The sequence below is a fragment of the Coregonus clupeaformis genome, chromosome 36, assembly GCF_020615455.1.
Source record: "Coregonus clupeaformis isolate EN_2021a chromosome 36, ASM2061545v1, whole genome shotgun sequence".
In the NCBI taxonomy this organism is placed as follows: Eukaryota; Metazoa; Chordata; class Actinopteri; order Salmoniformes; family Salmonidae; genus Coregonus; species Coregonus clupeaformis.
In genome coordinates, this window is record NC_059227.1 from 30,850,723 (window position 1) to 30,877,962 (window position 27,240).

General features: G+C 45.6%; 1 protein-coding gene across 1 annotated transcript; it reads left to right on the plus strand.

The window, feature by feature from the left end:
• The first annotated feature begins 83 nt into the window (after positions 1-83).
• On the plus strand, positions 84-26,357 carry LOC121552228 (palmitoyltransferase ZDHHC14-like). Its single transcript, XM_041864981.2, has 9 exons — positions 84-1,180; positions 12,605-12,765; positions 16,871-17,029; positions 17,436-17,573; positions 19,623-19,671; positions 20,440-20,542; positions 21,053-21,162; positions 23,569-23,671; positions 24,888-26,357. The coding sequence occupies exons 1-9, from the start codon at positions 936-938 to the stop codon at positions 25,308-25,310; spliced, it is 1,491 nt and encodes a 496-aa protein (XP_041720915.1). The 5' UTR covers positions 84-935; the 3' UTR covers positions 25,311-26,357.
• Positions 26,358-27,240: the final 883 nt, after the last annotated feature.

Sequence of the window (27,240 nt, forward strand, 5' to 3'; positions counted from 1 at the left end):
ATCTGAAATACAAATACCGATACTACAATTCCAACGGCACTACTAACGTGTGCGCGCATGTGTTTGTTGTTGGGGCTGCTGTACATTGTAGGCAGCGGCAACGGGTGGTGAGCTGTCGTTGCAGTGATACACATTTCTCTGCTTTCAGAACCATGAAGGCATGAACATAAGATTGCGCGTCTCCACAACAAAACTATGAAATCATTATTTTACCGAATCGAGAGAACTGTGAGAATGTGAGGTGTATCAAGTATAGGATATTGCTACCAACCAACGAAGAACGCGGACACGACGTTATTGCACTGGCGGCTTGCAACGAGAACCTTGCACTTCTAGAAAATCTAATCCGCGCAATTCTGCAGTAAAATGCTCGTCTTTTATTTTGCGTATATCCTCGTTGGAGAATTGCATTTTTCTACACTTTTGAGTTGCTAAACGATTGGTTGAGATATATCTTCTCAGCACTTAAATGTGAAAAGCATTATTTTATTTTAAGGACACTCGAAGGACGTCTTTATGACTGGGTTTCTTCTCGTGTCCTCCAGATTTTTTCATTGCATTGTGTTTACATAAATCTGGCCAGTAACACCGGTTGCCACGCCTCGCTAGTGGCTACAGTTATAGTTTTTAAAAACGCAATGGAAGTGTTATTCAAACAATTGAGGCAATGTTTATTTTCACACTGACAAAGTGGCATAGCTGATCAAATTCAGGAGGATGCACGTCAGAAAATTGAACTTATTTAAAGTATTTGAGATTTTTTGAGATTTCTTTTTTTTTTACTGCAATGTATTGTACAGAAACTGACATTTTCTGACAGCATTACATCATCACTGTGCCAAAGGACCTGGAACAAGCACGGAGCACATATTTAACCCCATTTATCAGCTGCCCCTGAATTCTTTGTATTGTTTTGAAAGGTGCACTATTTGCAGATGCATCTCGGACTTGATGAGCCCATGCGGGAATGTCAGTATAATCAGATCTGCACGCGCAACTCGTCGCCTATGGAGACCTCGGGGCACAAAAAGAAGAGGACTCCCCGCAGGAAGTGGCAGATCTTCCCTGGCCGAAATAGATTCTACTGTAATGGAAGGGTCATGATGGCGAGACAGACCGGGGTCTTCTACCTAACCCTGGTCCTCATCATGGTCACCAGCGGCCTTTTCTTCGCATTCGAGTAAGTGCAAATTACACTACAGTAGCTCATGCAAGAACTCATCATTCACAGGTGTGAGCAGTCGTTTTTAAAAGTGGCCAAACTTTTAGGAAATTTAACCCCAAAACTATCTTTTGGTATTTGTTTCATTAGTCCATTGTTGATATAATCTCAAAATGTTTTTTATGTGAGCAATCAAGTTTTCAAGATATATAACTTTAAAAATACAAAATTCAAGGAGGTATCATAATGGCTGTATTTCTCTATTTTGAAAGTTATATATCTTGAAAACTAAGGAAACAAATACCAAAAGAAAATGTTTGGTTGGAGTTTTCCTTTAACCCCCCATTCATATGTAGGGAATATGGTGTCATTTGATACACAGACCCCACTGATTATGAATGCAGCGAATTGTCTACCTTATATAGGGAGAGTTTGTGCCTACAAGCCAGAGAGAATGTTGTCTAGACTGTTTTCCCCTGGTCGTTCCATATAATTTCAGCAAGCCATGACACCCACCATCTTAGATTGTTTGGAAATACTTTTTGTAGTAAGGTTAGCATTCCTGCAACATTATTTTGTTGAAATATAATTTGATATGAGGTATCAAACTAATTGATTGCACCCAAATTTGGCCATTTTAATTTATAGGATTCATGTGATATTCAATAAATATAGTGCCTAACATACGATTTGGACCAAACTTTTTTCTAACAATGAGTAAGACATGAGGAATCCAAAGAAATTGGCAAAAGCCACCCACGGACCCCCCACACCAAACACCAATCCCACCCCAACAACGAGTATACAGTATCAGTTTTCTATGTCTGACCAGAAGTATGGAGCTGTGGCTCAGAGTATTGTTTCTTCATCCTAAATCAAATCAAATTTTATTTGCCACATGCGCCGAATACAACAGGTGTAGACATTACCGTGAAATGCTTACTTACAGCCCTTAACCAACAATGCATTCATTTTTTAAATAAAAAAGTAAAATAAAACAACAACAAAAACAAAAAAGTAAAATAAATAAATAAAATAAAATAACATTAGGGAGGCTATATACGGGGGGGTACCGGTGCAGAGTCAATGTGCGGGGGCACCGGCTAGTTGAGGTAGTTGAGGTAATATGTACATGTGGGTAGAGTTAAAGTGACTATGCATAAATAATTAACAGAGTAGCAGCAGCGTAAAAAGTGGGGGTGGGGGGGCAGTGCAAATAGTCCGGGTAGCCATGATTAGCTGTTCAGGAGTCTTATGGCTTGGGGGTAGAAGCTGTTGAGAAGCCTTTTGGACCTACACTTGGCGCTCCGGTACCGCTTGCCGTGTGGTAGCAGAGAGAACAGTCTATGACTAGGGTGGCTGGAGTCTTTGACAATTTTGAGGGCCTTCCTCTGACACCGCCTGGTATAGAGGTCCTGGATGGCAGGAAGCTTGGCCCCAGTGATGTACTGGGCCGTACACACTACCCTCTGTAGTGCCTTGCGGTTGGAGGCCAAGCAGTTGCCATACCAGGCAGTGATGCAACCAGTCAGGATGTGCAGCTGTAGAACTTTTTGAGGATCTGAGGACCCATGCTAAATCTTTTCAGTCTCCTGAGGGGGAATAGACTTTGTCGTGCCCTCTTCACGACTGTCTTGGTGTGTTTGGACCATGATAGTTCGTTGGTGATGTGGACACCAAGGAACTTGAAGCTCTCAACCTGTTCCACTACAGCCCCGTCGATGAGAATGGGGGCGTGCTCAGTCGTCTTCTTTTTCCTGTAGTCCACAATCATCTCCTTTGTCTTGATCATGTTGAGGGAGAGGTTGTTATCCTGGCACCACACAGCCAGGTCTCTGACCTCCTCCCTATAGGCTCTCTCATCGTTGTCGGTGATCAGGCCTACCACTGTTGTGTCGTCGGCAAACTTAATGATGGTGTTGGAGTCGTGCCTGGCCATGCAGTCATGGGTGAACAGGGAGTACAGGAGGGGACTGAGCACCCACCCCTGAGGGAACCCTGTGTTGAGGATCAGCGTGGCAGATGTGTTGTCACCTACCCTTTTCACCTGGGGGCGGCCTGTCAGGAAGTCCAGGATCCAGTTGCAGAGGGAGGTGTTTAGTCCCAGGATCCTTAGCTTAGTGTTGAGCTTTGAGGGCACTATGGTGTTGAATGCTGAGCTGTAGTCAATGGATAGCATTCTCACGTAGGTGTTCCTCTTGTCCAGGTGGGAAAGGGCAGTGTGGAGTGCAATAGAGATTGCATCATCTGTGGATCTGTTGGGGCGGTAAGCAAATTGGAGTGGGTCTAGGGTTTCTGGGATAATGGTGTTGATGTGAGCCATGACCAGCCTTTCAAAGCACTTCATTGCTACAGACGTCAGTGCTACGGGTCGGTAGTCATTTAGACAACCGCTTGGTTTTCGAAGTGGCGTCCAGCCCAGCCATTTTCCAGAGGACAATGGACAATCTGCTGCAGGGGATCCCTCATGTAGCAGTGTACCTGGACGACATCCTGGTTACAGGGGAGACGGAGGAGCTCCTTCACCATCTGGACCAGGTGTTAAAGAGATTATCTGAGGCAGGGATGCGCCAGAAGCGTAGCAAGTGCACATTCCAAGCACAGTGTGTGACATACCTAGGTCACAAAATCACAGCGCAGGGTCTGTGTCCTGTGGAGGACAAAGTCAGGGCAATCAAGGATGCTCCAAACCCCAAGAATGTGTCCGAGCTCAGGTGGTTCCTGGGCATGGTGAACTACTATGGTAAGTTCCTCCCTGAGCTGTCAACAGTGTTGGCTCCACTTTATCAGCTGCTCCACAAAGACTGTAAATGGAAGTGGGGGCCAGCACAAGAGAAAGCTTTCAAGGAAGTGAAAGCACTACTACAATCAGCACAACTTCTGGTTCATTTTGACCAAGACAAAGAGATCATCCTGTCATGTGACGCCTCGCCCTATGGCGTCGGGGCAGTACTCTCTCATCAGATGGAGAACAGGTCAGAGAAACCCATTGGATTCGTATCACATACGCTGACGAGTGCTGAGAAGAGTTATTCATACACTGCTCAAAAAAATAAAGGGAACACTTAAACAACACAATGTAACTCCAAGTCAATCACACTTCTGTGAAATCAAACTGTCCACTTAGGAAGCAACACTGATTGACAATACATTTCACATGCTGTTGTGCAAATGGAATAGACAACAGGTGGAAATTATAGGCAATTAGCAAGACACCCCCAATAAAGGACTGATTTGCAGGTGGTGACCACAGACCACTTCTCAGTTCCTATGCTTCCTGGCTGATGTTTTGGTCACATTTGAATGCTGGCGGTGCTTTCACTCTAGTGGTAGCATGAGACGGAGTCTACAACCCACACAAGTGGCTCAGGTAGTGCAGCTCATCCAGGATGGCACATCAATGCGAGCTATGGCAAGAAGGTTTGCTGTGTCTGTCAGCGTAGTGTCCAGAGCATGGAGGCGCTACCAGGAGACAGGCCAGTACATCAGGAGACGTGGAGGAGGCCGTAGGAGGGCAACAACACAGCAGCAGGACTGCTACCTCCGCTTTTGTGCAAGGAGGAGCAGGAGGAGCACTGCCAGAGCCCTGCAAAATGACATCCAGCAGGCCACAAATGTGCATGTGTCTGCTCAAACGGTCAGAAACAGACTCCATGAGGGTGGTATGAGGGCCCGACGTCCACAGGTGGGGGTTGTGCTTACAGCCCAACACCGTGCAGGACGTTTGGCATTTGCCAGAGAACACCAAGATTGGCAAATTCACCACTGGCGCCTTGTGCTCTTCACAGATGAAAGCAGGTTCACACTGAGCACGTGACAGACGTGACAGAGTCTGGAGACGCCGTGGAGAACGTTCTGCTGCCTGCAACATCCTCCAGCATGACCGGTTTGGCGGTGGGTCAGTCATGGTGTGGGGTGGCATTTCTTTGGGGGGCCGCACAGCCCTCCATGTGCTCGCCAGAGGTAGCCTGACTGCCATTAGGTACCGAGATGAGATCCTCAGACCCCTTGTGAGACCATATGCTGGTGCGGTTGGCCCTGGGTTCCTCCTAATGCAAGACAATGCTAGACCTCATGTGGCTGGAGTGTGTCAGCAGTTCCTGCAAGAGGAAGGCATTGATGCTATGGACTGGCCCGTCCGTTCCCCCAGACCTGAATCCAATTGAGCACATCTGGGACATCATGTCTCGCTCCATCCACCAACGCCACGTTGCACCACAGACTGTCCAGGAGTTGGCGGATGCTTTAGTCCAGGTCTGGGAGGAGATCCCTCAGGAGACCATCCGCCACCTCATCAGGAGCATGCCCAGGCGTTGTAGGGAGGTCATACAGGCACGTGGAGGCCACACACACTACTGAGCCTCATTTTGACTTGTTTTAAGGACATTACATCAAAGTTGGATCAGCCTGTATTGTGGTTTTCCACTTTAATTTTGAGGGTGACTCCAAATCCAGACCTCCATGGGTTGATAAATTTGATTTCCATTGATCATTTTTGTGTGATTTTGTTGTCAGCACATTCAACTATGTAAAGAAAAAAGTATTTAATAAGATTATTTCATTCATTCAGATCTAGGATGTGTTATTTTAGTGTTCCCTTAATTTTTTTGAGCAGTGTAGTTAGACAAGGAAGGTCTGGCCATAGTCTTTGCTGCGAAACGCTTCCATCAGTACCTCTACGGTCGTCATTTCACCATATGCACTGACCACAAACCATTTTTTACATTTACATTTTAGTCATTTAGCAGACGCTCTTATCCAGAACGACTTACAGTTAGTGAGTGCATACATTATATGTATATATTTTTTTTCATACTGGCCCCCCGTGGGAATCGAACCCACAACGCCATGTTCTACCAACTGAGCTGCATCCCTGCTACAAACCACTGATGAGCCTTTTCAGTGAATCAAGATGCATTCCTCCCATGGCTTCAGCAAGGATACAGCGCTGGGCCCTCACACTGTCAGCTTACCAGTACACTATAGTGTATAGAGCGGGGAAGGACAATGCAAACGCAGACGCGCTCAGTCGTCTCCCGCTACCAGAGATGCCCGCCACAACTGTGGTGCCTCCCGAGACAATTTTCCTAATAGAGAGATTATCAAACTCACCTGTGAATGCCAAACAGATCAAACAGTGGACAGACCGGGATCCTATCCTGTCCCAAGTGAAAAGATTCCTTATGCAGGGTTGGCCTCCTGTCATAGAGAATGATGGACTAAGACCTTATGCAAAGTGCAACACTGAGCTGAGTGTGCAGGATGGCTGCATTCTCTGGGGGTCCAGAGTGGTTGTTCCACCCCCTGCCTCCCGGATGAAAAGTTTAGCCAGATCTTCCATCTGGTGGCCTAACATGGATCGGGACGTAGAAAACAAAGTGAAATCATGTTCTGAGTGTCAGAGTAACCAGAAGATGTGGGAGTGGCCTGACCGCCCATGGTCCAGGCTGCACATAGACTTTGCAGGCCCTTTCATGGGACACATGTTCCTTGTCATGGTGGACGCGCACTCCAAGTGACTGGAGGCTCACATCATGAGCAACATCACAGCGACCACAACCATCGAAAAGCTTCGGCAGGTGTTTGCAACCCATGGTCTGCCGGACTCTCTTGTGTCCGACAACGCAACAACCTTTACCTGTGACTTGTTTCAAGAATGAATGCGGAGAAACGGGATTCGCCATGTCCACAGCGCTCCTTTTCACCCGGCCTCAAACGGCTTAGCGGAGCGGGCTGTGCAGACACTGAAAGAGGGGCTCAAAAGGATGACTGGGGGAACCATCACAACTAAGCTCTCTCGGTTCTTGTTCCAGTACCGCATCACGCCACAAACAACAACAGGACAGGCTCCAGCGGAGATGTTAATGGGCAGAAAGCCAAAAGCTCACCTGGATCTACTGCGTCCGGACATCAAAGCACGAGTGGAACGGAAGCTGGAGAAACAAAAAGAGAGACATGACCACCACGCGAGGGAGAGACAGTTAAAACCCAATGACACTGTCTACATCCGCAACTTCACAAGCAGCCAACGCTGGTTGCCAGGTATCATTCTGAGTCCGAGTGGTCCCGTCTCCTTTGTGGTCAAACTGACTGATGGTCGAGTCATGCGCGGACACCAGGACCACATCCGCCTGCGCTATGACAAAGACAATACCATGTTTTCAGACGGAACAGCTGTGGGTGGTAGTATACAAGTTGAAACCCCACAGGAAACAGTATCTGAGGAACAGGGGCATTCAGTGGTTCCAGCAGAGGGTGATGGACATTCTCTCACAAACGCTCAACCCGCTCCTGTGCCCTCAGACCTAGCTCCACGGGGACACGCCTTACCTGTGTCTCGTGGCACACCAGGAGTACTGCGCAGATCACAGCGTAGTCACAAGCCTCCTGAAAGACCTAACTCTGTAGTTGAGACTGAGAGATTCGTGGTGTTAGTGTTTGTTTGGAGCAGCAGACCTAGTGGAAAAGAAATAAGGACAGTCATTTTTTTTGTTTTGTTTACATTTACAGTAACACCAGCAGAAGTGCTACAGTGTTGAAAAGAAAACACTGATGTGGTTTACATGTTAACCTTATGTTTTCCTTACAGAGGGGATTTAAATTGAGGGGGGAGAAGTGTTACAGTGTGGACACTATATAAATAATTACATTGAATGTGTGTTGTACTTACCTGCAGTATAGTATGATTGCTATTCATGTGTGCATGGTTATTATTGGCATTGACCGTGACCTTTCCCCTTTGATGATGTCATCACCAAGAGTCAGATCTGTACAATGTGATTCTACCACAGGTTGAGTGGGCTGTATCGTTCTGCTGTTTTTGTACCATTTGTACATGGCTGTACACCTTTTATTTATTGGATTGAAAGTAAAGGAAAGTAATATTGAAATGCGTGTGGGCATTCTTTGTCAAGTTACTACAACCATAGTGCCCTCAAAGCTCATCACTAAGCTAAGGACCCTGGGACTAAACACCTCCCTCTGCAACTGGACTTCCTGACGGGCCGCCCCCAGGTGAAAAGGGTAAGTAACAACACATCTGCCACGCTGATCCTCAACACGGGGTTCCCTCAGGGGTGGGTGCTCAGTCCCCTCCTGTACTCCCTGTTCACCCATGACTGCATGGCCAGGCACAACTCCAACACCATCATTAAGTTTGCTGACGACACAACAGTGGTAGGCCTGATCACCGACAACGATGAGACAGCCTATAGGGAGGAGGTCAGACACCTGGCCGTGTGGTGCCAGGATAACAACCTCTCCCTCAACATGATCAAGACAAAGGAGATGATTGTGGACTACAGGAAAAAGAAGAGGACTGAACACGCCCCCATTCTCATCGACGGGACTGTAGTGGAGCAGGTTGAAAACTTCAAGTTCCTTGGTGTCCACATCATGGTCCAAACACACCAAGACAGATGTGAACAAAGCCTATACCCCCTCAGGAGACTGAAAATATTTGGCATGGGTCCTCAGATCCTCAAAAAGTTTTACAGCAGCACCATCGAGAGCATCCTGACTGGTTGCATCACTGCCTGGTATGGCAACTGCTCGGCCTATGACCGCAAGGCACTACAGAGGGTAGTGCGCACGGCCCAGTACATCACTGGGGCCAAGCTTCCTGCCATCCAGGACCTCTATACCAGGCGGTGTCAGAGGAAGGCCCTCAAAATTGTCAAAGACTCCAGCCAACAGAGTCATAGACTGTTCTCTCTGCTACCGCACTGTTGTGTGTTGTGTTGTGTCGTCGGCAAACTTAATACCGAAACAATAGCCATTTCTTTGGATTCCTCATGTCTAATTCATTCTTAGAAAGAAAGTTTGGTCCAAATCCGATGTTAGGTACTATATTTATTGAATATTTGAATCCTATAAATTAAAATGGCCAATTTGGGTTCAATCAATTAGCTTAATTTCTCAGATATCAAATTATATTTCAACAAAATAATGTTGCAGGAATGCTAATTGTATCTGTTTCTAACAACAAACAATTTTAGAACAATCTGAGATGGTGGGTGTCGAAATCCTATTTTTTTGTACTTTTTGAGGTGGAACAACCCTCCCTTTCAAATGGTCACAGAGCTTCGGTTTCGCCAAGCAGATGGAATTTACTCCACTCAGTCAACCTTTGGTGAGCAGAGCTCCTAACATTGCAGAACCGTAATGGTTCTCAATCCTCATTGGTCAGGAAAGATTATGTAATATAATTTGTTTGCTCCATATTTGTGTTAGTAATGACTAATGAGTTACTTGTTTTTAGGGGTCAGGTGAATGCATTCCTTGGGTTTATGTATTTCATTTGGGTTTTCCAGGGCTCTGACATGCATAATGTTGAGAAATATGAACACAAGGAGTTATTGTGATGTTTGTGCAATCCGCAGGGTCGGGGATACAGGACAAACCATCCCTTTCAACTTAGTCAGCAGGCCTCATAGTCGTCCTCTGGGATCCTGTCTCACACGTTGAAGGTCTATGAAATGTTTTTGTAGCTCTCTAAGCTTCTGCAGGTTTTCAAAGGGTCATGTTTAAAGGTTTGTATAATTGCAATCAAGATGGGTTCAAATTCAGAAACTTTTGGGATTTGCTTAGTGTATCAGCCTGAAAACATTTCAATTTTAGTCATTAAGCAGACAAGCCTGTAATTCAATGGCCTAGGCTATTCATTGAGTGATGAAATGCCACATATGTAAGGCACAACAGTAAGTCAGATACACAGATGTCTTCAATTAGACATTTGAATGACAGCTCGTATAGGCCCACTATTATGACATGCAAATTCATTCATTTGAGAGTGACACCGATCCTAATATGCAAAGAGATGAGTGACAGATATTTTCCGGTCGGTCTACCCATCCCCCCATCTTTCCTTCTCTGTTGCCTTTCATTCCTCCCACGTTCCATACCACACCTTCCAAAACATGGCACCCCAGTGTTCCCGTTTCCGTGGTAACAGTTTTTCCTCTTAAGCTCTTTGTGTCCTGTCGAACCAACAGCCTGCATCTCCAAGGCAACTGGAGGAGAGTCACCGATTGTTCCAGTTTGATTTGGCTTGCATCCCAAATGGCATCCTGTTAATCGGCATCGGTTGCCATTTGGGACTCAGACTTGGTCTTTGTTGTGTTTGACTAAAGATAAGACTAAAGTAATTGCACTCCTCTAGCCAGAATGTAGAGTGTCTCTAAACTACAGGCAAAACATTCATCCATTTATAGTCCAACATGCTCTGGGATTTTCCTGGGAAACATTGCACAAATGGTCCAATGAATGAAGCATAACAAGGATGAATTGTGTCGTGATTCAACCTTGGAATGGATCAACTTCTGGTTACTCATTGCATTGTATAAAGCCTCAGAAAAGGAGATGAGACACTCATGCCTGAATGTTTTCACTTCTCCTATATTTACATTTTAGTCATCTAGCAGACGCTCTTATCCAGAGTGACTTAACCCTAATTGCTCCTGTAAGTGCCTTGTTCAGGGCACATAGACAGATTTTTCACCTAGTTGGCTTGGGGATTCAAACCAGCGACATTTCAGTAACTGGGCCAACCCTCTTAACCACTAGGCTACCTTTCAAGCTTTCATTCAAACTATTTTTTCAGTACAGTATCCAAGACTGTCCAAATTCCATAGTCTTTACCAATGGCAATGTCCTTGTATTTCCAAAGGCAGTGGGATAGTGAAGTGCAGGTAGAATGAAAAAATCACTCTACCATGTCCCTACCCAACCGTTCCCTCCACTGTGTGCCAGATCTCCAAGCCAGCCCTCTGACAATTATCCATGTTTTCTTTACAATGCCAACAACAACATTGGGCGATAACCTCCCCCAGTCCTCCTTAGACACAATGGGAGACATTTTTAAAGAGGACTACTTGGAAACTTGCTGCAGCTATTTCCGATCCCAGCATGACGAACTGATAAGATCTGAGTTTCAGTCTAATTCAATTCCAGCGTAGCCACCTCACAGAGCCAAAGTGGCAGCTATACAGATCTCAGATCAGTTAACACTGACTATGCTAAGTGGATAAAAGCAGGGTATTTCACTTCATGGCTAGTACCATTTCATATTTAAAATAGTTTGAGGGCTCCCTCATCTCTGCCTAGACTATAACCTGAAACCAATTATTCAAACCAATGACTCAAACCTGCGCTCAACATGCCTCCCTCATGAAATCATGGGGATCTCGATGTCCAATATTGGAACAACCCATAGAGGACTTTAGGGAACCTACATGGGGTTGAGATTTTACTATTTTAAGAGATTTTGATTGGATATTATGCCCACTAAAATATTAACGGATTACATGGACATGATGCTTCCCAATCCTTTTTTTAATTGACCCCCTGTATAATAGATAATACTAGGTAGGAACATTCAAAATGTTTCCAAACATTATTATGTTATGGGCAAAGTCCCAAATGGCACCCTACGCCCTACATAGTGCACTACTTTTGACAAGAGTCCTATGGGGCTCTGGTCAAAAGTAGGGCACTATGTACAGAATAGTGTGCCAGTTCAGATACAACCATGATTTGCAAATGATTGAAATCCTCTGAGAGGAGCCATAGTGGAGTAATTTAGGAATTTCCCCACCAAGCCACGAATAACAGCATCTGGGGCTGCTGTCCTTACTAACCCATAGGACCAGTCGCTATGTCCTCTCACTCAAGTTCAAGTTTTATTGTTTTATGCACAAGTACCGTGAAATGCTTAACTTGCAAGCTCTACAGTGGTTGTGTCCCAAATGGCATCCTATTCCCTATATAGTGCACTACTTTTGACCAGAGCCTTATGGGTCCATTTGTATGGAAAAATGCACATAACTCCATACCATTGCCATATGCACATATGTATGTGCTGCTATAGACCCAGGCTATGAGAAGAAAAGAATGGAGCCTCTGTTCATTTCTAGAAATAATGTGAAAATAAACATGAAGGTATACCTTTCATTTCATGTTTTTGTTACGGATGCCAGTCGAGGAAAATGCTTGGAAATAGTTTTTCTTCTCAGGCTGAGGCCAGTAGATGCGTCCCAAATGGCACCCTATTTCCTATATAGTGCACTACTTTTGACCAGAGCCCTATGGGGTGTGTTGAATTGTGCCACAGAAAATCTTTCCAGGAAGGCCGTTCCTCCTTGGCCCCGGCCCCCAGTCTTGTCACCTAATGACGTTAGGTACAGAGGACAGACAGTACAGTAGTGCTATAATGTGATTACACTAACCAACATCTGTTCATGAACAAAACACTAGGCATGGTTTAAGTGAGTTAATCAAATAAATAAGTGTGTGTATGTGTGCACATGCCTGTTTATCTTAACAGTTTTATTAGTTGTAAACTTTCCACCCACCCAGATACAGAGAGACCACACTAAGACCAGCTAATAAATACAGCTACATACTTTTCCATTCCTAAATGGTTTTGTTCTTCCGCTCTTCCAGCTGCCCGTTCCTGGCATCCAACCTGACCCCGGCCATCCCGGTGATCGGAGGGGTGCTGTTCGTCTTTGTTCTGGGGATGCTGTTCAGGGCCAGCTTCAGTGACCCGGGGGTCCTGCCCCGCGCCACGCCCGACGAGGCTGCCGACCTGGAGAGACAGATAGGTAACTATGGAGACCACCTGGTTTCCAAATAGTCAAAAGTAGTGCTCTATGTAGGGAATGGGGTGCATTTTGGGACTTTGCAGAGGCAGAACTCTGCACTCTGAAACTCTGAGATGGTCTGAACTCTCTTCTCCATGTTTGTGTTCTGCTGATGAGGCAGATAGATTTATCAACGTGAACTTCACCCAACCTCTATCAAACGGCATGGATCGAGCCAATCACATGCCACCCTCTAAACGCCTCTCAGTGTGTGTGTGTGTATCAGTGAGATGATCAGGTATTCAGTGTTTATGTTTGGAGATGACATCAGCTTTGAGAGGCGCTTTGCCCTGAGCACAATGGCATGTTGTCGAAACAGCCTGATTTCATTTTAGAGTTCAATTTAGAAAAGATCTCAGCCGTGTCGCAAATGTTACCATATTCCCTATTTAGTGCAATACTTTCGACCAGGACTCATAGGGCTCTGGTCAAACGTAGTTCAATATATAGGGAATAGGGATCCAACCCTCCATTTGGGATCCAACCCTCCTTTATCACTGGCGCAAGCCACTGGTTCCCTTTTGTTATGAGACGTCCAATCCAATGTGAACCAAGAAGAATCAGTCAGGGATGTTCAATGAGAGAAATATGTGCTATACAGACAGAACAATCAATGTATTTTTGGAACTGTGTTTTTCCCTGTGAATACAGCATTCCGGAACAGACCTGTCAATCACAAAAGAGTCATTACTGAGAGAATGACCAAATGTGGGCATTGCTTGCTCTGTGCATCTAACTCCAGCTTTCTTATAGCAGGATAGAAAACATCTCATGGATGCGTCCCAAATGGAACCCTATTCCTCATGTAATGCACTACTTTTGACCATTTCCCATAGGACTCTGGTCAAAAGTAGTAAACTATATAGGAAATGGGGTGCCATTTGGGACATAACCTATGTCTCACCACCTTAACGCTGTTGTATACAGTTCATGAGGAAGGGTGGAAAGTTTATATTTACTCAGTTTGGTTGTTTAGTGTCTGTGGTCAGTCACTATGTGATACACATCTAGAAATAACATCTGCACATCCTTTATTAAAGGATCTGGAGGTTCTGGACTGTACAGTCAACTCTACAAACAGTGAAATTGGTGCTAATTGTCGTCAAAATCATGCCTGCAAACAATACCTATTAACAAGAATTACATTTGGTTTATTAAACATTGATGAAAATGGATATTACAGGCCTGCACTGAAAAAGCAGTGAACTTTTGAAGAGGTTGCCCTATTGTCTGTTTCACAACCTAGCCCTTTGCAAACTAAACGCCTTCAAACTACTTTATTTTCCCCTCTTTGTCTTTCTCTCTCCCACGCTTCTTCAGTCTCGCTCCCAAATGCTAGCTTTGGAGCAGCTCGATATGTTTTCAATTCTAAGCTGCTTTCTTTGCTGCTTCCCACAACTTGCAGTCCCACAATGCATTCTGTCTGATGTCTGCCGTGCTTCTCTCTCTCCTCTCCTTTATACACACTACCAGTCAAAAGTTTGGACACACCTACTCATTCATTGTTTTTTCTTTATTTTTACTATTTTCTACATTGTAGAATAATAGTGAAGACATCAAAACGATGAAATAACACATATGGAATCGTGTAGTAACCAAAAAAGTGTTAAACAAATCAAAATATATTTTATATTCTTCAAAGTAGCCACCCTTTGCCTTGATGTCAGCTTTGCACACTCTTGGCTTCCTCTCAACTAGCTTCACCTGGAATGATTTTCCAACAGTCATGAAGGACTTCCCACATATGTTGAGCACTTGTTGGCTGCTTTTCCTTCTCTCTGTGGTCCAACTCATCCCAAACCATCTCAATTGGGTTGAGGTCAGTTGATTGTGGAGGCCAGGTCATCTGATGCAGCGCTCCATCACTCCCCTTCTTGGTCAAATAGCCCTTACACAGCCTGGAGGTGTGTTGGGTCATTGTCCTGTTGAAAAACAAATTATAGTCCCACTAAGCGCAAACCAGATGGGATGGCGTATCGCTGCAGATTGCTGTGGTATTCATGCTGGTTAATTGTGCCTTGAATTCTAAATAAATCACAGACAGTGTCACCAGCAAAGCACCATCACACCTCCTCCTCCATGCTTCACAGTGGGAACTCTGGGTCTTCCTTTCTTGTGGCGGTCCTCATGAGAGCTAGTTTCATCATAGCGCTTGATGGTTTTTTCGACTGCACTTGAAGAAACCTTCAAAGTTCTTGACATTTTCCTGATTGACTGACCTTCATGTCTTAAAGTAATGATGGACTGTCATTTTTCTTTGCATATTAGAGCTGTTCTTGCCATAATATGGACTTGGTCTTTTACCAAATAGGGCTATCTTCTGTATACCACACCTACCTTGTCACAACACAACTGATTGGCTCAAACGCATTAAGAAGGAAAGAAATTCCACAAATTCACTTTTAACAAGGCACACCTGTTAATTTAAATGCATTCCAGGTTACTACCTCATGAAGCTGGTTAAGAGTGTGCAAAGCTGTCATCAAGGCAAAGGGTGGCTACTTTGAAGAATCTAAATTTGTTTAACACTTTTTTGGTTACTACATGATTCCATATGTGTTATTTCATAGTTTTGATGTCTTCACTATTATTCTGCAATGTAGAAAATAGTAAAAATAAAGAAAAACCCTTGAATGAGTAGGTGTGTCCAAACTTTTGTCTGGTACTGTACATCTCCTCATTCCTGCACTGTCAGCGTCGTGTTTAATGCATTCACAATCCTCTGTGTATAAGAATGGCATGTGAAGTGATAGCAAGTGATCTCCTTTCCTTACCGCAAAAAACATAATGTATGCTCCGTTCCAACGCTACCGTCACCGCCACTGTCAATGTCTTGTTTTTCATATGCACAAAGTCATGGCTAAATATTGAGGCTAAATCTCAGTCCCACAGATGTTCACCCCATTGATATTCCGTCGTCGCCTGATACTTTGATCCAAGGTCACTTTATCACAGCCCTTTTTAAAGCCTGATAGTTAAAGCTGCAATATGTAACTTTTTGGGCGACCTGACCAAATTCACATAGTAATAATAATATTTGTTATAGAGCTGTCATTCTCATTGAAAGCAAGTCTAACAAATAGTAGATCTGTTCTATGTGTACTATTGCTATGCTTCCCGTTCTTAAGTTTAGTTTTTGCGTCTTTTACTTTCAGTTTTGTACACCAGCTTCAAACAGCTGAAAATACAATATTTTTGGTTATGTAAAAGATGTTTCACAGCGGTTTAGATGGTACAATGATTTTCTACACTATACTTGCTTGTTTTGTCACATAAACTGAAATTAGGTGAACTATTAGAATTTTAGCAACCAGGAAATGGCGGAGCGATCTTTAATGTTTATACAATCAATTTATATTAAACAATAAACCAGTGGTACAGTGCGATTTAAATGTTAAAAAGGAATGACACGGTGTATGAAAACAATGGTCTAAGGCAGTGATGCAGAGTGAGTGATATGCAGGGCTGCAGGGCGTCACTTTGGCCCCCACCCGCCAGGGACCTCGGCCCCGTCAGACCCCACTGGGAGAAATAAATAACTTTGTCTGGGTCAGTGAGGTGTGGCCCCCCATCTCCAAGCTGGAAGAGCATGCAGTGTGTGTCTGTGTGCGTTTGCACCTTTCGAGTCTCTCTGTGTGTGTGTGTGTGTGTGTGTGTGTGTGTGTGTGAGCCTCTAAAGTCTGTGTGTGTGTGTGTGTGATGAATGCTAGGTCCTGCAGAGCAGATTAATAATGTAATGTCAAGTAAACACTGTGCCACCGTGCCCCAGGGGTCTGCCGCTGTAAATTGCATCAGCGAGGAAACCAGTAAAATGTGCTGACTGTGAAAGCCTATACTGTTGATGTGATGGCTTGACTTGTTTTGTTTATTACGGGGAACAGGGAAATAAAAACTGAGCCAGAGCCACCTTGGATACAGGAGTTCGTATCTGTTCCTTTCCAGACTGGCTGTGCTTTAGAAATAACATACAGCTCTGAGACTGCACTGGATATCCAACATAGGAAAACAAAGGAAAATGCTTCCCTTGTGAACTAAATCTGACTTGGTCTTGTGTGGTCCTCTTCAGACGCCGCTAACGGCCCCAGTGGTCCAGGGTACAGGCCGCCCCCGAGGATCAGAGAGGTGGTCATCAACGGGCAGACGGTCAAGCTTAAGTACTGCTTCACTTGCAAGATCTTCAGGCCCCCACGGGCCTCGCACTGCAGCCTGTGTGACAACTGTGTGGGTGAGTGGAGTAAACCTGGACCTCACTCAGACTCTCAGGCATCTGGGGGAACATAATAGAAGAAACTGACTAACTCGATGGCTGTTCCATATGACTTTTAAACCACCTACTCTCTCCCACTCGTCCTCTCTCTCTTTCCACTTCGTATTTCCCTTCTATCCGCTACCATCTTCCCTCTCTCTTCCCCTTTATTTCTCTCTTCCACTCTTTCCCCTTCTCTACACTTCCCTCTCTTCTACCCTATTTCCTCTCTCTCTCCCTCTCCCCTCTTTCTCTATCTCTTTCTTACACTCTCTCTCTCCTCTTTCTCTCACTCTCTCCCGTCTCTCTCTCCCTCTCTCCTCTTTCTCTCTCCTCTCTCTTTCTCTCACGCTCTCTCACCCCCTCGCTCTCTCTCTCTCTGCAGAGCGTTTTGACCACCACTGTCCCTGGGTGGGGAACTGTGTTGGGAAGAGGAACTACCGTTTCTTCTACCTCTTCATCCTCTCCCTCTCCTTCCTCACAGTCTTCATCTTCGCCTTCGTTATCACACACGTCATCCTGAGTGAGTAACTCCGACCAGAGACACACACACACAGTGTTGATGCCCTGAGATAAACACAAAACTATGTTTTTCCCCAAACAAAGTCTCCTATACACGTCAGGTACCCTGAACATACTGCTTGTTATCTAGATAATATCAACAAGGACAAGATAAGTGAATGCATAACCCTGGTATTTCTGTAATAGGTATCAATCTTTTTTTGCCCTAGCCTTCTTTACTTAATTTTCCTATCCCGATACACTGCAGCACAGGTTTCCCACATAGTTTTCAGAGAGACGGAGTGTTGGGACACTTTACTGTACACCACAGATCAGTCAGCCACAGTAGGGGCCGTATGTATCAAGCCTCTCAGAGGAGAAGTGCTGATCTACCACCTGTCCATGTAATCTTATTCATTGTGATCTAAAAGCCTAAACTGATCCTAAATCAGCACTTCTACTCTGAGATACACTGAGCTTGATACATACGGCCCCAGGGGTGTGCACACTGCAACCCCAGTCTGGGGACCACAACTCACTGTGCAGGGAGAGAGTCAACGAACGCATGGCCTTAATTACATACCTGTTTGTTTCTAAGTCATTTCCCACAATGGTTTTTCTGGGTGATTATGGCTTCTCTACAGGCAATAATGAATGGATTTAGGTTTCATTTGCATCAGTGATCAGCAGTAGGCCCATTGATTACTGTAACTAACAGCGTCAGTCTTAGGGGTTGTGGGTATTGATAGTGGTTAGTGTATCCTGTGTGTAGCCTAGAGATGGGATGAGGGAGCTTCTTCTGAATCATTAACTGTCAGTCATTGTCATGTCCAAAATGGTACCCTATTGGCTCTGGTCAAAAGTAGTGCACTATATAGGGAATAGGGTGCCATTTGGGACTCGCACATTCCCTGCTGCGCCACAGTAGAGACGTTTTGATCAAGACTAGAGTTCCTGGTTGATGACTTTACTGATTCAGCCTATTGACCCTTCACATTAAGCACTGACTTAAATCTATTTTTCTCATCATTGCCTTTGTGTAGGGAGGTTTTCAATGGGTTACTGCTGTATTAGCGGAGCACAGGGCTAGAGATCTTTGCTGCTCCTCTCTGTTCTCCCAGCTGCAGTCAGTCAGTGAGACTAGCATCAGTTACTCTCCCAGGTGCAGTCAGTCAGTGAGACTAGCATCAGTTACTCTCCCAGGTGCAGTCAGTCAGTGTGACTAGCATCAGTTACTCTCCCAGGTGCAGTCAGTCAGTGAGACTAGCATCAGTTACTCTCCCAGGTGCAGTCAGTCAGTGAGACTAGCATCAGTTACTCTCCCAGGTGCAGTCAGTCAGTGTGACTAGCATCAGTTACTCTCCCAGGTGCAGTCAGTCAGTGAGACTAGCATCAGTTACTCTCCCAGGTGCAGTCAGTCAGTGAGACTAGCATCAGTTACTCTCCCAGGTGTAGTCAGTCAGTGAGACTAGCATCAGTTACTCTCCCAGGTGCAGTCAGTCAGTGAGACTAGCATCAGTTACTCTCCCAGCTGCAGTCAGTCAGTGAGACTAGCATCAGTTACTCTCCCAGGTGCAGTCAGTCAGTGAGACTAGCATCAGTTACTCTCCCAGCTGCAGTCAGTCAGTGTGACTAGCATCAGTTACTCTCCCAGGTGCAGTCAGTCAGTGAGACTAGCATCAGTTACTCTCCCAGCTGCAGTCAGTCAGTGAGACTAGCATCAGTTACTCTCCCAGCTGCAGTCAGTCAGTGAGACTAGCATCAGTTACTCTCCCAGGTGTAGTCAGTCAGTGAGACTAGCATCAGTTACTCTCCCAGGTGCAGTCAGTCAGTGAGACTAGCATCAGTTACTCTCCCAGCTGCAGTCAGTCAGTGAGACTAGCATCAGTTACTCTCCCAGCTGCAGTCAGTCAGTGAGACTAGCATCAGTTATGTGAAGTAATGCTGTGTACTGACTAGCTCATCATCATGGTGCTCAGTGAGACTTTGGATATTCCCCAACAAACCCTCTCTCTGCTCTCTCTTCTCTCTCTGTTCTCTCTGCTCTCTCTGCTCTCTCGGCTCTCCGCAGGATCCAACCGGACAGGCTTCCTCAGCGCACTCAAAGACAGCCCTGCCAGATATCCTTTCACTGGGGCAGAGTGTGTCTGTGTGTCTGTCTGCCTGTGTGTGATAAGTGTCCTCATCTCTCTGAATGGCAGATGACACTGTCCTCATCTCTCTGAATGGCAGATGACACTGTCCTCATCTCTCTGAATGGCAGATGCCACTGTCCTCATCTCTCTGAATGACAGATGACACTGTCCTCATCTCCCTCTTTCCAACTGTGGTTTTTGACAAAGCGGCCTAGCGGTTAAGAGCGTTGGGCCAGTAACCGAAAGGTCGCTGGGTCAAATCCCCGAGCCGACTAGGTGAACATTTTGTTTATGTGCCCTTTAGCAAGGCATTTAACCCTAATTGCTCCTGTAAGTCATTCTGGAGAAGAGTGTCTGCTAAATGACTCAAATGTTAAAGACACTTTCATCTCTGTCACACGAAACCGCCACATGTGCGATTTTGACAACTACGTCTTCCCGCTAATTGCATTATGGAACGAAGATTTGCCCGTAGCTTACTGCCTTGTGCACATTGCACTGTATGTATCCACTTTGCCTGGAGTCATTCAGGACATTCTGGAGGACACAGCAGTTATTTAATGGAGCCGTACCACATGTAGAGTGCATTGCCTAGTAAATCAGTGGCCCAACACCATCTTCTGGTAGTCAATACCACTATGTCCCACTCTGTGCGTTTCTAAGGTCAAATGCAAGAACTCTCCACCTCTCAGCCACCGTGACGATGTGCTAGTTGTTGTAGTGATGGTGGTCTCTTTTCCTTGACTGAATTACTGTGCTAGAGGTGGTGGTGTGTTTCTTCTCAGTATGGTCCATCTTGGGCCTGTCGGGTTTCCATACCTACCTCATTAGCTCCAATCAGACCACCAACGAGGACGTGAGTACACATACACCACATCTCATCATCCAGCCCCCCTGGAGCTCAGTTGGTAGAGCATGGCGCTTGCAACGCCAGGGTTGTGGGTTCGTTTCCCACGGGGGGCCAGTATGAAAATGTATGCACTCACTAACTGTAAGTCGCTCTGGATAAGAGCGTCTGCTAAAATGATTTTAAAAAATTTTTAAATTGTCTGACTTTGACTGCTGATATAAATTCTGTCTCATTAAGGCTAATTTCACGCTTGGTCCTCCATGTAATAACTCGCTGGCTTGATTATTTTTTTTCACTTGCGCTGCTGAGGTTCTGGTAGATTGAACACTCCAGCATCCTCCCTCATCCTTCTTAACTGTCTCTCTGGTGTGATTTGTTGAGTTCCACTGTTCTCCAGAAGTTGCTGAATTTCCTCTTGACTTCAGTTTGCTCCTCAATTGATGCACCTTGGTTGGAGAGCGAAGTAGCGGCAGTGATCCCTTCCCTTTGCACTGATTGGTCATGTTCCCCCTCCAGATTAAAGGCTCATGGTCGACCAAACGGGCGAAGGACAACTACAACCCCTACAGCTACGGGAACATCCTGACCAACTGCTGTGCTGCCCTCTGTGGTCCTCTTCCACCCAGGTGAGTCTCTGTGGCCAAACTAACCCTAACCCTAACAGCAAGGCTGGTCGTGTTCAGTAGGGAGAAAATGATTTGAAACAGGGAGGTACTTCCTGAAACTTGTCCAATGAGAACACAGACTTTTGTATGCAGTCACGGCGATAGCTCAACTGTAGATCGAAAGGATTTTAGATTCAGCTCTCCCTCCTCCCCATCCTCCTCCCCTCTATCTCTCTCCTCCCCTCCATCTCTCTCCCTCCTCCTCCCCTCCATCTCTCCCTCTTCCTCCTCCCCTCTATCTCTCTCTCCTCCCTTCCATCTCTCTCCCTCCTCCTCCCCTCCATCTCTCCCTGTTCCTCCCCCCTTCCTCCCCTCCACCTCTCTCCCTCCTCCTCCCCTCCACCTCTCTCCCTCCTCCTCCCCTCCATCTCTCTTCCTCCTCCTCCTCCCCATCCTCCTCCCTCCATCTCTCTCCCTCCTCCTCCCCTCCATCTCTCCCTCCCCTCCATCTCTCTCCCTCCTCCTCCCCTCCATCTCTCTCCCTCCTCCTCCCCTCATCTCTCCCTCCTCCTCCCCTCCATCTCTCTCCCTCCTCCTCCCCTCCCCTCCCTCCTCCCTCCCCTCCATCTCTCCCTCCTCCTCCTCCCTCTCTCCTCCCTCCATCTTTCCCTCCTCCTCCTCCCCCATCCTCCCCCATCTCTCTCCTCCCCTCCATCTTTCCCTCCTCCTCTTCTCTCCCCTTCCTCCTCCCCTCCACCAGACATGCCACCAGGGGTCTTTTCACAGTCCCCAAATACAGAACAAATTCCAGAAAGCGTACAGTATTATATAGAGCCATTTTTGCATGGACTCCCTTCCATCTCATATTGCTCAAATGAACAGCAAACCTGGTTTCAAAAAACAGATAAAGCAACATCTCACGGCACAACGCCTCTCCCCTATTTGTATGTATTGATATGTAGGCTATGTGTGCAATTTTTTAATTGATGTAGTTCTGTCCTTGAGATGTTCTTGTCTATTAATGTTCTGTATTATGTCATGTTATGTGTGGACCCCAGGAAGAGTAGCTGCTGCTTTTGCAACAGCTAATGCGGATCCTAATAAAATAAAATACAAAATAATTAAGAATATCCATCTCTCTCCCTCCTCCTCCCCTCCTCTTCTCTGCCTCCTCCTCCCCTCCATCTCTCTCCCTTACTGCATTAGTCAGCACCCACAGAATGAGCTCTGCTTATGTGAATCAAACTGCCAGCCACTTTGTTAAATGAGCAACGCTTTCAATCAAGATATCCATCAGCGCACGCAGGCAGGAATAATCACTGTACACTGTTTCTGGAACTAGCCTTGTCTTACACATTATTAGGATGAGCTCAGTACATTGTCTACGCCCCAAATGGCCACCTGTTCCCTATGTAGTGCACTACTTTTGACCAGGGCTAATATGGCTCTGGTCAAAAGTAGTGCACTATATAGGGAATAGGGTGCCATTTGGGGCGCAACCATCGTAAACGTCCCCACAGCATATGGTTGGTTATTGCATTTAACGCAAATGGTCTGGCTGTAGAAGATAATGTATTTCACCCAGTCATTTGCTCTCTCCCCAGTGACACCACAGTACCAAAACTATGGAGTTACATTAGTGTTGATTTTAGGGTCAATTTTAATTTTGACCCTAAATTATTTTGTCCATACACTACCCGCAGATACAAAATCAAGTCAGTTTGTCAAACATCTGGTGGAGTAACAATTATCATTGATTCATTAGCTGGTCTATCACATGAATGGGTTACAGCTGGCTTGACAATAGTGGAATAGTTGAGGTATGTGTAATAATAGTTGAGGTATGTGTATGGTTTGCTCAGTAGGTAGGTACTGTACATTGGGTTGGATCTTCTGGGAATTTCACATATCATTGACAAGTTTCCTGTTGCCTGGGGAGAATGTGTGGGGGATTGTTCTCCGTTCATAGACAGGTGGCTGCCATCTGCTCTGTGTGTGGGTATGCATGGAGAGATGGGGCCTGGAGGCTTCACACACATGCATGAACGCTTGCACCAAGGCAGACACACACACCTTGCAGATACACACACACCGAAGTACACGCACACAAACACTCTTGCAGTTACACACATGCACACCAAAGCAGACTCTCTCTCTCTCTCTCTCTCTCTCTCTCTCTCTCTCTCTCTCTCTCTCTCTCTCTCTCTCTCTCTCTCTCTCTCTCTCTCTCTCTCTCTCTCTCTCTCTCTCTCTCTCTCTCTCTCTCTCTCTCTCTCTCTCTCTCTCTCTCTCTCTCTCTCTCTCTCTCACCTCACACAGATACACACACACACAGAGATGGAGAAACAGACTCACACATAAACACCTAAGTATACACAGACACACATTTCAAGACCTCTGCTTATGTGCCAAGTCTTCTATTTCTAGTCTTATTGACAGAAGAGGCTTCATCCAGCCAGACACACCCCAGCCTGTGTTACACTCCAACGGGAGCAGCATGTACACCTCCACCCAGCTTCACACTCACATGGTAGGTAGTGTGTGTGTGTGTGTGTGTAGAATAGGGAGAGGGGGTGTGTTCGGGAGAATGAGAAAGAGGGCACTTTCTTAATGCATTAGAGATGTTTAGTGTTTCACAGGACTGAGTTGGCACTTCAGTATTTATAACCACCGAGAAACACTTTGAAAGTTATTTCAAAGCGTACTCCCCTTATGATGTCCGCAACTCACTCAAGTGCTCTCACTTACAAATGGCTCTTTGAACCAGCCTGTGTTATTATTACGACCAACAGAGAGCAGTCATCTGTCTCTATTCATATCATTATTGGGCTCTGAACCTCTTTCTCCTCTCTCGCACTCTCTCTTTTATTTTCTCTCTCGCTCTCTCTTTTCTCTCCCTTTTCTCTCTCTCGCTCTCTTTCTTTCCTACTCTCTCTCTCCCTGCTGGTGGCCACAGTGGGCTTTACCCTGTGATCCAGAGAGCAGTATTTAATAGTGAATGAACACAGCTCATGTGTTTTGTGTTCATTGATTCATCGGGATGTAACTTCTCACGTCTCACTCTGAGGCAATCTTATCACCCTCCCTCTGAATATATCCATGTTTTAATTCACCAGTCGGTACTCTGCTGAATACTGATGTGTATTTTCCCCCCACAGTCTGTGGATCCTCTCCCTGCAGTAGTTTCAAATAGTCATTTTATATCTCAAGCAGAATAATCATAGTCTTCTGGCTGGTTCCATATTTGCATACAGCCTTGATTGAAGCGGGCAGCTGTGAGAACAAGTAACTTTGGCCATACAGAGATTATGAAAATGTTCCAAAATAAAAAAGGAAGCAATTTTGGGCAATCTCAAAATGTGTTGAGTAATTCAATTGAATGGAAATGACATGGTAATACCACATGTTAGAGTTGAAGTAGTGAGTTGAATGAGGTATTGAGTTGATTATACATGCTAATGTATTCGTAGTAATGGCATGTTTTATGGAAGACTTGTTTTAATGGGTTCACTAACATTATTTTTCTTCCTTTTTTGTCTGTTAACCTTTTTATTTGTGTGTTTCCCGTCCCTCTATAATTTCCTCCTTTATTTCCCGTCTCTCTATAATTTCCCTCCTTTATTTCCCGTCCCTCTATAATTTCCCTCCTGTATTCCCTGTCCCTCCTATGGTAAAACATATCATTCTCCTACTGTTTTTTCCCCTTCTCTTCCTTTCATCTCCTGTCACTTTCCCTGTCTCCTCAGTGTGACCAAGAGCACTGCATTCAGAGCACCAAACTCGTTTTGCAGGCTGCCGCCACCCCCCTTCTCCACAGCGACCCTGTCATGATGGGCGGAGGGGGACCCCCTCTCCCTGGGAAGAGTTCCCTGGGGGACCCATGTGCCTCACTGGCCCCTAGCCAGCCTTCCCTGCCCTCCTCCATGCCCGGCCTGGGCTGTGCGGGGGACATGTTGATACTGAGGGACCCGGACACCCACTGCCACCACCATCACTTTGTCAGCCCTGAGGAGACGCCCTCGCCCGGCCCCATGCCTCTGACACTGCCCTGCGCCGCCCACATGACCCACGGGGGACACATTAACCCTGCCCAGCTCTACGGCCCTGCCAGCCAGGACTCTCTGCATGAGGACTCTGTCAGGGGCCTGGTCAAACTCAGCTCTGTCTGAGACTCAACCCCACTGCCATCTCCGCCTGGCTCTTTAGAACCACTACCCAGACTCTGTCAGCGTGCCAAATGACACCCTATTCAATAAGTAGCACTACTTAGTATTGCACTTATATACAGGACACAGCCCCAGCCCCCTCCCTCCACACTGCTGGCTCAGGACCAAAGCCATAATTCCTGTTCCCCTAACATTCCACCCCAGCCCTACCTCCCTCCTTCCCATCCAGATTTGTGCCCCCACCTGTTGAGATAAGCTATTCTAGTGCCAAACAGACAGAGCCTCAGTCTCCACTGCACTTGACCAGGACCAAAGTCAAGCTTCTGACTCCCACTTCTTCTTCACAGTAGTATAGCTAGTGCCCTACCAGGAGTCTACCAGGCCTGGATGCAGGTCCAGGCTTCTGCCAAAGGCTCATGACTTGTGCTCTTTTGGGTGGAAACCATCTACCCGGACCAGGCTGTCATTGTCCGTAAATGAAACTGACTCGCTCTCCTCTCGTCAGCCAAACCTCCATACCAAGGCAGTTGCCATTTTGGTTTGCTGACATCCAAGGACACGCACAGCAGGACACTTCTCTGGTTCTCAAGGTCTGTTGGAAAGACATGAATCAGGACCAAATATAGGACTTGTTTATAGTTTGATATGTGTGTCCCGAGTCAGGTAACACTCTTTTATACAATAGTAATGGAAACAGCCAATCAGTGTTGGCCCTGGACACAGAAGATGTCACTTCCTGTTTCAGATTGTGTCAATGCTGTACTTGGTGATCGGTAGTGTTCATCAGTCCGTCCCGGTGTCGGTGTGACGCTAGCCGCATTACATTTTTGTTTTGTTCAAATGTGATGCCAAAACATCATGGATGCATTCCAAATAGCACCCTCTCTATTTAGTGCACTACTTTTGACCAGGGCCTAAAGGACTCTGGCAAAAGTAGTACACTATATAGGGAATAGGGTGCCATTTGGGATGTAGATAATAAGTAATGTGATGATTGTACCAAGAAATTCTCATTGACTTATTTTTTATGAATAAATGCACATATTTTTATGTACAAGAGTGGATTTAATTCATTCAACCAGCCTGTGCAGACACTTGCCAGAAATACAAAACCCAATACCCTTTTCCATAGCCGCGGGAAGACATTTTTTTTCTTCACAAATGTAGTGCACTGGGCCTTTAATAGTCCTGTATTAGTGGACCGATATAGCTGACTGCAGCGCAGGCAAAGATCCCAGCACCCCCAAAACTACTTCCCGCGGCTACGCCCTTTTCAGTGAATACCCTTTGCAAACAGAAATTAGCTGCTAGCTAAATCTGGTACAACACATATTTTCTCAAGTGTATGCGACTAATGTTTTTGTTGTACTTTGTCCCTGCTCAATAAACTCAATTAATAAGCAACTGTTGACATAATGCCAGTAGATTTAACAAAAAAAATCAGGTTTTCCAGATGTCCCAATTGGAAGATTCCCAGAATCAGGAGGGAATATGAAGGAAATCCAGAATCCTCCAACCAGGATTTCTAGAAAACCTGAGAATTTAGGGAAAGTTACCGGCATTTTGCAACTCTATTAAATCTGATCTGCTTTAGCTGACATCTGCATAGCGGTTGTTTTGGCGGTGTCGGAGGTGGAATTTCGTGACAATGATCACAAAAGCAGCTGCTCACTGATTTGACGCCTCCAACCAATGATGTATACAAACCCTGGATTGCTGATGCTATGTATTGGTCATTGAGAGGCTTTGAAGCCACCGGTCGGCCATATTGGCAGTCCCCAGTAGAAGCAGTATTCCATAGGAATTAATGGAATTCTACAGTATTTCAATTAAATGTTTCAAGGACAAAATTACATGTATTTCAATATTTGTGTTGTTGTAGTGGGGACAGTAACATTGGTCATCTCTAAAAAAATTATACTTTAATGGAAAT